The sequence below is a fragment of the Plutella xylostella genome, chromosome 27 (assembly GCF_932276165.1).
Source record: "Plutella xylostella chromosome 27, ilPluXylo3.1, whole genome shotgun sequence".
Lineage (NCBI taxonomy): Eukaryota > Metazoa > Arthropoda > Insecta > Lepidoptera > Plutellidae > Plutella > Plutella xylostella.
In genome coordinates, this window is record NC_064007.1 from 856,308 (window position 1) to 866,242 (window position 9,935).

At 37.6% G+C, this 9,935-nt stretch overlaps 1 protein-coding gene across 8 annotated transcripts; it reads right to left on the reverse strand.

The window, feature by feature from the left end:
* Positions 1-784: 784 nt before the first annotated feature.
* Positions 785-8,410, reverse strand: LOC105388662. Of its 8 annotated transcripts, none has more exons than XM_038110312.2 (6): positions 8,300-8,410; positions 7,271-7,592; positions 5,394-5,447; positions 4,303-4,417; positions 3,732-3,914; positions 785-2,247 (listed from the first exon to the last, which is right to left on the reverse strand). In XM_038110312.2, exons 2-6 carry the CDS (start codon positions 7,484-7,486, stop codon positions 1,877-1,879), a joined length of 939 nt encoding a protein of 312 aa, XP_037966240.1. In that variant the 5' UTR covers positions 7,487-7,592; positions 8,300-8,410; the 3' UTR covers positions 785-1,876. The 8 variants fall into 8 exon arrangements, with proteins under 8 accessions (XP_037966240.1, XP_011557920.2, XP_037966238.1 ...); XM_011559618.3 differs by having other exon boundaries at positions 8,251-8,382; XM_038110310.2 differs by having other exon boundaries at positions 7,271-7,692; positions 8,251-8,376.
* Between the last annotated feature and the right edge of the window lie 1,525 nt (positions 8,411-9,935).

Consider the following 9,935-nt stretch of genomic DNA (forward strand, 5'->3'; position numbering starts at 1 on the left):
ACACATGAAATGAGGCACATATAAGATAGAATAAATAAACATTAGTGCACTAGTAAGAGTAGGACTGGGACTAGTAGGTATTATTGGAATTCTTTAGGCGCGCAGTGGTATGTATTCAGAACACAGTATGAAATAAAAATATTATGTGCGCATTGTTGAATGTTGATAAGGTATTGTTGGAGGGCTAGAGCAGACGGCGAATTCTAGACTAACTAACACAGACGCATAATATTGTACATTTGAGGCAAAGTAAACCTGACTAGAGCATAGTACTTACAGGTAGCAATGTCATTCCCAGAGTGGACAGGTGTTTTTGTCCCTGACTGTACAACACGTACAACATCATAGATGTCTAATTGTCTATGCCAGGGATAGTGGTTTACGGTTTTTATCTAATACAAACATTCAGATGCGACAACGACAATTTTATTCCTGTAACACTTATGTGACTATTGAAAAATCAGCCCTAAGGTAACTATATGCACATTCACAGGATATCCTCATCCTCATGTAGAGGTAATTAGTTACATGTGTGACAAAGAAGAGATCAGTAGGATACGGTTTGTTTACAATAGTGGCGTAACTTAATAATCGCCAAATAAATTAAGTTGTGTCAAAAAAAATGACACTTTTAAAACACATCTTAGGGAATTTTTCTTATTCTTTTTTATTAAGTATGCCTGATTTTATCCTGAGTAGTAAGCTGCTAATATACTTGGAGATTTTTTAGTCCGGTGTTAGATAACTTATGTAATGGAGGATTACGGAATAATAAGCTCCAGAGTACCTGTAAGTATTTTATTAATTTAAAATTATCCAGTAAATTCTAGTACTTACTTAGTATATTTCCTGAACTAGTTGTCTAGTTTTTTGAACTTCCATAAATAAATACTTTAATAAAATATTTAAAAATAAAACGACATTGTACAAGAAATACCAGTGTTTTCACTAACAAATAAAATAATATTAACTTCGTTTCATAAATAAATTACCTTTCTATCCTTCTATAGATAGGTACGAGTAATAATTACTTAAACACATATAATCAATAATATTTTTTTAATAATAAATTAAAAGGACAGATATCATAACTATAGTAACTATAATTTGTTCCTTCCCAGACGTAGTGATTCTTCATTATTACCTCTAGGCATCTAATATGATAACTGAGTGCCTAGATAACTTACTAATTGACTAGTTAATGACTAAATGTGTAAAAAGTTTGGCAAAGTGCAAATAAATAACTAAGTTAAACCTACTTACGAATTATATTATAAGTGAAACAAAAACACCTAGAAAACCGATACACGCTTAATTCTTACTTTTATCGACAAATAATCGTATATCGAAAAAAAAACTCTGTGTGGACGTAAGGTGCACCAACCATATAGGTAATGAGTAGATGCACTATACGTCCACCTACTAATTTATATCTACACCTACATTTATAAATGTACCTACCTACCAAGAGGTCTAATCCTTTCGAAACATGCTAGGGAGGCCCTATGAGTTTACTCACAGGCCTCACATATGCCTGTAAAAAAAACTCTGTTGTAATGAGAAGGGAATACCTAGCCTGCTCCGAAAGGATAACGGTGTAGGTAAGTATGTAAAAAGTTAACTTTTAAACAAATACAAATGCTTTGTAGACTAAAATTACCATTTTCGATTGCTTATTTACTTTATCGATTGAATTCTATTTTCAAGCATTTCTCGCACTCGACCCCCATAGTATAATGGCCCAACTCAAAATTTTCTTATTTTATACAACAATAAAAAAATATTTTTATAAGTTACAAACATCGATCTATAAATAACATTCATTATTTTTAACCTTAACTGCTCGCGAATCGAGTTCAAACTCAATCACAACAGCTTAGAAATCAGAGTAAGGTAAAGAAACTTTTCCAACGCCATCTAGCGATACAGGTCGGTAGTAGTCATTCATTTGGCCCCAGCCGCGTGGCGCTACGTTGAAGTTCGGACCACACACTAGCGGCAGACGGGGGCTGATGGGAGCCGCGTAGACATCGTTTAACTTCGTCGGAGCAATGGGTACTGGGACCTCCATGTTCTGGACAGTGATCGTCGGCGGGGAAACGGGGAAAGGCTCCATTTTTGGCAAGGAATTCTTGAGCGCAGATTTCGGGTAAGTCTTCTGGTTGCGGAGGCTCGATGGCGGACGGTACAGGGTGTCGTGGTTGGGCACGGGGGTTGGGGTCGAGCATGTGTTCGAGGTGTTGCGACCTGGAAATATGAGAAACATAATGTTTAGGTACTCATGACTACATGACACGACGTGACGCTTTGAACTTTTCCCACGGAAAACGCCTGCATACGTAAAACCTGTGTATTCACAGTAAATCCTAATTAAGCCAAACTTTAGTTGTAGTTATGGCAGGCTGTATGGAAACATCAGAGATCTAGAGTAAACAAATTAACTGGATAACCAAATCCTTGCAGTGTGTGGTACACATATTAACTGTAGAAGTAAATACAACTATTGGGGGTTAGCCAGAACATCTGCGTAGGAGTAACAACACTGTGATGGACAAACAGACGTGCATTTAATAGAAATTATTTACAAGCAACAGCTGTTTGGCTTGTTCCCTGCGTTTGAAATTGGAATATGAATCATAAATCATGCTGTTTTGTATGAAACAAATGAATGTATGAAACAGAGCATTCGGAAAGGTTTCAACACACACACGCACTCACGCCTTGTACTAATGTACTCCCTTGCGGGGTAGGCAGAGGTGCATTGCTGCACCCACTTTTCGCCAGAGTGTATGTTAGTCCCAATGTAATAGGGGGCGGGCCTATTGCCATTTTACGGGCACATCCAAGACCCGAGAACAAATATCTGTGTTTAAACAAATATCTGCCCCAGCCGGGAATCGAACCCGGGACCATCGGCTCAGTAGTCAGGGTCACTAACCACTACGCCATTCGGTCGTCGGAAAGGTTTCGTCATTTGTATTGTTTGAAGTGTCCAAGGAAAACGTCATATTAATCTTGTATATGGCCTATTGTTATGTTTATTAAGTTTATAACACGGGAAATAGGTAATATTTTAATTCAAGACGTAGTATAAATATTTTGCCTCACTCATAAACAACAATGGGACAATGGGCTTGACTTATTGGTTTCGTAACTTATTAGGTATCAGTAACTGTTATCATCAGCCTGAAATCATCCACTGCTGGACATTGACCTCTTCAATACGCACTGGGCTGGAGGGCATTCTACGTTAATACAACATTTTGTAATTTGGAACAAATACACATCATCACGACCCATTACGTCCCCACTGCTGGGGCACGGGTCTCCTTCCAATGAAGGAAGGGTTTAGGCCTAGTCCACCACGCTGGCCAAGTGCGGGTTGGTAGACCCCAACACAAGCAAGCTTGTGCTGAGAGAGTTGTCGGGTAAGTGGGCAACCCGACTGTCAGATGTTTTCAAGCCGCCCGAAGGCCTCTGACTAGGCTTAACGACTGCTACCGAAGCAGCAACCGGGACCCACGGCTTAACGTGCCGTCCGAAGCACGGAAGCGTCCAGAAAAGCACCACTTGAAATTGGTCACCCATCCAATGGCTGACCGTGTCAGTTGTTGCTTAACCTCAGCGATCAGTTACGATCACTGAGGCCCGCTCGACTACGGACGCTTCACCACAACAACAAATACACATAATTGTTTAATTATCAAATCTCCATTTCCCTATCCACGTACCTCTTCCCTCGTGAACCCACTTCACGGACCGCTTCTTGCGGTTGACATACATGCTCTGGCCGCGACTCATGTGGTTGCTGGAGTCACTGAGGGACTTGGAGATGGCCCTGGCCAGGTCCATCTGCTCCTTCACCGTGGGGTGCACGCCGGGCACGTAGAATGCTGATGAGGCGAAGGTGGTTTCTGGAATATATAGGGGTTTAATAGGTCAATTGGTGTTGTAAATTGGTATTAGTTTTGGTTTTCTTATTATGGTAGGAGTATTTTTTTAAATATTTAAATATAGGTGCGTATGCACTGCTGTGCACTATGATAATCTTACGGCCATGTGCCTTCCATAGCTAGCCATAAGGCTATGGCTCAGGGCCATTCACAGTCCATCACCAGCCTACGTCAACCCACTGCAGGGTATAGGCCTCCTCCATGTTATGCCAAGTTCCACGATCCTGTGCTACACTCATCCAGTTTGGTCCAGTTACTTTTCTAATGTCATCGGATTGGCGGTCTACCGACTGATCACCACTAGCGGCTTCATTTCTTAGGTCTAATCTGTACGCTTGAATCGACTTACCAAACTTGCTGTCTTTCTTGATGAGGTGCTCCTCAGCATCAGGTGCCGGAGTGAAGATCTTGTTGAGGTCCACCTCCTTGTTGCCGACTATGATGGGCTTGTTCTCGAGGTCTTCCTGAAATGTTGTGTGGAAACGTACTTTATGGACGTTCGAGAATGTAATTGAATGTGTGACTGAGCAGTGGTAAGATTAAAATAGGTACTGAATATTTTTGTTCTATATGGAGAGTGCACTCAAGTAGTCATCATGTATTAATGGTGTTGATGATTCTTGAATGCTAATGTGTAGGTGCTGTAAAGCCTACCTACTCAGAGTCGTGGTTAAGTAACGGATAAGTTTAGGCATAGGTATTCAACTTGTTCTTCTTAATATTATTAAAATGTGTAAAAATGTGATTTAAAACTGTAAGTAACTAAATAAATTCTTATATTATAAAACATTGTATGTTTCTGTATTGGGTATTTATGTTAGAATGTTAATAATGTGACTAATACATTTGCGATTATTAAAACAATTGGTTAAACATAAAAAAGAAAGCTTTTTAAGTAAGTATAAGTTATTTGCCAAAAGTAAGTTCTAAACTACAAAGTTATTGATAAGAATTGATCAGCGATAACTATTCTCGATTTATGACATTTATATTTTTAGTCCTACGATCTACGATGTACAATTTTACAAATTTTTACTTTACCTATGTGTTAAATTATAACCAACTGATAAAAGTTATAAATGTTATATAATTTGATAGTGTGAGAATACAAATACTTCACTATGATTTAACTACAATACACGTATAACTAATAAAGTACCAAACCAAGAGCTAAAATTTCTAAATTCTCAAAAAATATTTTATATCAGGTAGGTATTATGTAAAATGTATGAATGAATCATCAAACACAAGTAAAACCAAACTGAAGAAGTTTACAAGAACAGAAATGACGAATGGTATGACCATGACTTGACGCAGAAATATTTACAAAAGTCGAGTTATTATAGATTTGAAACGACATTATATACAATTTAAGAACAAATGGAACTATGGTGACCACACTATCATGGAATTTGAGGACATTTTCCTTTTTTCTCTTACTTTCGGTAGGATCGCAACCAACGCAGCTGTATCGCGGGACAATTCACCGTCATTCTGTATATTGATAAATTTAAAATTTTAATTACATTATCGTCTATCTAACAAAGCTTTAATAATTATAATTAATAACTGAAGAATATCGGCTTCACTGTATTAATTGCTATAAGTGTAGGTAACTACTAAGACTACAGTAAGTATATCAAAGAATGGAGAATTTCGTTTTCAAGGCCATTCCTCACACTATAACTTAAAGATTAGACAAGAACACGAAGAGATTCTTTATCGCAATCGCAATACATTTTCAATTTGAATGCAGATTTAAACAGTTAAAGTTTATTCGTTTTGACAGACGTTTTGGGTGCGTGCCAGCGTAACATGCGCAGAGCTAGTTTAACGTTTAGAAACATGGTTTATCTTAGGAAATCGGGGCTAAAACGTCTATCGAATGTTATTGCTTGTAAACTGCGATCATCAAAAGAAGTGGCATCTGCTCGAAGATCAGTGGACACTACATATACTTACCTACTAGAAAATACATAATAGCCACAGTCAAGTGTTCAAAAATTATTATGGAGGTGAGGTTCATGCCACGAACCTAAATATCCTGCACTGATGAATGAGATACTTTTTAAAGATAAAAATCTAATTAAAAAAACTAAAAGGCGCCCTAATGCCGTCATACATAATATAGGTATGTATTATTATGATGAGTACTATAATTTAAAAAATACGATGTTCGTCGTATGAAGCCATTATCAGCAGGACCATGATTTACTTTTTTTTTTAATAAGCTACTAGTTACCTAAGTATCAGAAAGTCTCTCATGTGATTATTGTCTTTGAAATAAATACAGAATCCACATCTTCCTGAATTCACAACAATCTATCATATTTATCCTCATCCAGCCATGTACGTCATAGGTAAGTACATTTATCTAGGACAGCCTATGGTTAAAATAATCTAGGTCATACATACGTGATTAAACTTTTGCCAAGAGTCAATGTACATGAAGCACTGAGGGGCCAAGAGCACTCGTGTAAAAGTGGTCCGCCACCGAAATAGTACGGGTTCGATGCCCGTCTTTGACTCATTTGGAACACAAGTCAAGTAACTATATTGAAAAAAATACAGGCTTGAATTTTTATCAGGTTGATTGATTGGTGTATTTGCCTGATGTCCGAAATCCTAATGCAATTTACGGTGTAGCTACGTACATCAAAAATACCTACCACGGTAAAATTTCAGTAAAGGAACCAAGAAGCATTTATTTATAATGCAGTATGTGCCTAAGAGCTTTTTTCACGATTGCAGAGTTTGTCCCATAGTTAAAGAGCAGTATGTTGGTTACATTGAACTGCTTTTGGGAAGGTCACCGTAAAATTTCAGCCAACCTCTTTCAGCTAACCACCAAATAAAAGTATAAGAGCACCTACCTAGCCAGTAAGTTCACACCCATTTTTGTCACTAAGTACTGAATATCACTGTGCTTAAGATTCCTCAAGCTGCTACCTAGCTGAAAGTAGGTACACTCGAAAATGAAAAAGTTCCATTAACAAAATACTGACACCAAATAGTTCAAATGATTTAAAAAATATATATATTCTGATTCGCTGTTAAATGTACCGCAATATTGTAAACGGCGTCATTAAGCTAGTTTTTTTTTTCGTCTAGGATTTAGTACAATGTCAATGGAACTTTTTCATTGCTCCTGAGTGAAGTAGGTACCTAATTAAGTATGCTTATTATTTTTTGTACATAAAGCTTATCTACAAATAAATAAAGTCTTCAAACACGTTGCGTTGAGCCTCTGAAGCGTGGTGTTATGCGGCAGCGTGGCTTAAAGACAAATTAGAAAAGATACGACTTACCCAACTTACAGGGAATAACTTATAACTGAGATTGGTCAAGAACTCCTTCTTCTGAGGATCATACATGTCGGATGGCTTGAACCCGCGGTTGGTGATGAGAGCGTTGTTGTGGCTCGATGATGAGTGCACATCGTCGAAGTTGTTCTGGTGCACGATCCGGTCGTTGATCTTGTGGAAACTGGACATCTTGTTCGAAGAATACTGACTTTCGCTTATCGTCATCATTTTTACTGAGCACTGTTAAATGTCCACGAATTTACGACGTTATAGTCACTCTAGTTTAATAAATATTTTTGTTTTTATTGTCTTTGGTTTTGCCCAATCGCTGGAGCTGGAAAGAGGTCGTTATGAAATAGCACACATGAAGGTTAGGTACGATTATTTTGAAAGCTGATTTAATACGTTGAGTTTGCAGCCGTCAGCCAGCGAAACTGTGGGTAGTGAGAACTGAGAATCAACTCCTGCGCACTTGTACTAATTCTTGCACAGAAATAAGTCGAGAATTTACTGTTGTTAGGCAAACACAATGCGCGTGATTTGTTTACTCGGGATTCAGGCTAATGGTTATTGGCATAGATCATGTTATTTTCCGCCATTCCAACAATTCTAAGAAAGAATTTTTTGGCGTTTGAAAGCTTCTCTAAATGTAATCAAGAAATATGGTTGGTATAGCGTGGACTTATTTAATTATGTTACCAACAGCTACATATACCCAGAGAAGTTTAGGTACAATGAACTATAATAAGTAGCTTAAACCAAGTACCTTTTTAATAAATAACCACCAAATTCCAAGTCCCTTTTATAGAAATTATTATTTAAAAGCTCCTTATTAGGCATTCAAGGAAGCGCCCCAAGCGTATTCGCGCGAAACAAAAAGAGAAAAACAGGACCGCTTCTAACTGACGACCGCCCACGCGATTCTAAACGGTTTCTATCCAACGTGACGAGTTGAAACTACCATTCAATACAGTTTAGGAATACGCAACTACCTGATTTCAAAACAATAATAATAATAACACTCGTATAATCAATAAATACAGTTATAAATGGTCGTTTTGGTTCGCGGCGCGCTTACAAGCGGGTTGAACGCGTCAAAATTTCGGACTGACGAAAATAATTTTCTGAAACATCGCCGTTGCATAATCCTACATAGAAAAGCTTCGCTGTAGGTATACGTATAGGGTAGCCACACCGTTGGTTCTTTATGGATAGTATATTTAATAATATTTTTTTGGCGTTGGTAGGTATATTTTTACTAGATTTAATATTGGTTCTATTTTCATAGCAGTATTTATTACATAACTATGTTGAATGTTCTAGCTACAATCAACAACCTACCAAAGGTTGTAACCGCCGTTAATAAGAGAATTTGTGTACGAATGATACATATTTTTATTAATCTTACTAAAATTTATTACGTGCTTGAATTTCTATTAATAAAATATTTTTTTACTAAAAATATTTTATCCAAACTAATACATTAACTAAGTACGTAGGTAGAATATACCTGTAAAAACAACATCTACTGACTGTTGCTTAAATTAAATTAACTCAATAATTCATTGTAAACAGCAGTCCCAAAATGTCCCACAATAACCGCGCCGCCTGGCCGCCCTACGCCGCGGTGCCAGCTGCCAGGATCTAAATCGGTACTCTAGTCGCCGGCGACTCACTCTTACAACAGACGTCTGTAGCTTGCAGCTGGACCAGCGTCCTTCGACGGGATTGCCAAACCGTGGCCTGAACCCAAACACAACAACGTAGTAGAGTAGATTTACCTAATTAGACTTAGAAATAAATATAAAATTAAGGTATTTACACGCAATTGGATAACAGAAACAGATAGCTAAGGACTGTGATAGTCTTTAAAAATATCAATATATTTCTTTATCCGTTCGATTACAGGTGGCGCTTATGGTGCGGTCGTCCCCAGGTGTCCAAACTGGCTTTTGTCCACCATTCTTATATTAGGTAGGTACTATGATAAAATTAGCGGTTCCCCTCATCTCGCATAATTTTTATTGACCAAAACTCATTTCGCATAACTCGTATGGTCTAAACTTTTTTGGCCGAACCATCACTTTGCCAAGACTTATGTGGCATAAGGCTCGTTTCGTCTAAAACTCTTTAGGCACAATCTTTAAACACCTAAGTTTCGTTTGCTCAAATTTATATTCGTCTATACCTATGTATAATCTTGTTTCTCCTAATTTTATCTTAATAAATAATATATTAAGTATGCAGTAAATGTACAAATTGTGGTATTTTTCTCCTACATCCCCAAAAATCACGATATTGAATGATTAAAAAATCGAAAGTTAACGAGCAATATAATTATTACAAACCCCATGAGATCGAAACCTGAAGATAGGTGCGACGACGAGCAAAGCGAGGAGGAGCGTGTTAGGTGCACATGTTCATCAAAACCAAAGCGGAGCGCAGCGAAGCGGAGCGGAGCGTTTTCCAAACAGCGGAAACAATACAAGGCACCAGTTTGCGCTATAGAGAGACGCTCCGTCAAAGTTAAAGCCAAACGAATATTATTACTTTGTATAAACCTAATAAACCTATGCCATAGCATTATTAGGCTATTCAAGATTTGGCCATACCATTATTAGGCTAAACAATGTTATGCGAAATAACTTTTTACTAAACGAGATTTATGCCATACGAT

Excerpts from the sequence above, each read along its gene's own strand:
- LOC105388662 (XM_038110312.2), bottom strand. The coding sequence starts at position 7,486 with ATGATGACGATAAGCGAAAGTCAGTATTCTTCGAACAAGATGTCCAGT. Across the intron at positions 5,448-7,270 it reads TCAGTTATAAGTTATTCCCT|AATGACGGTGAATTGTCCCG; the intron begins GTAAGTTGGGTA and ends ATCAATATACAG. Across the intron at positions 4,418-5,393 it reads TGGTTGCGATCCTACCGAAA|GAAGACCTCGAGAACAAGCC; the intron begins GTAAGAGAAAAA and ends ACAACATTTCAG.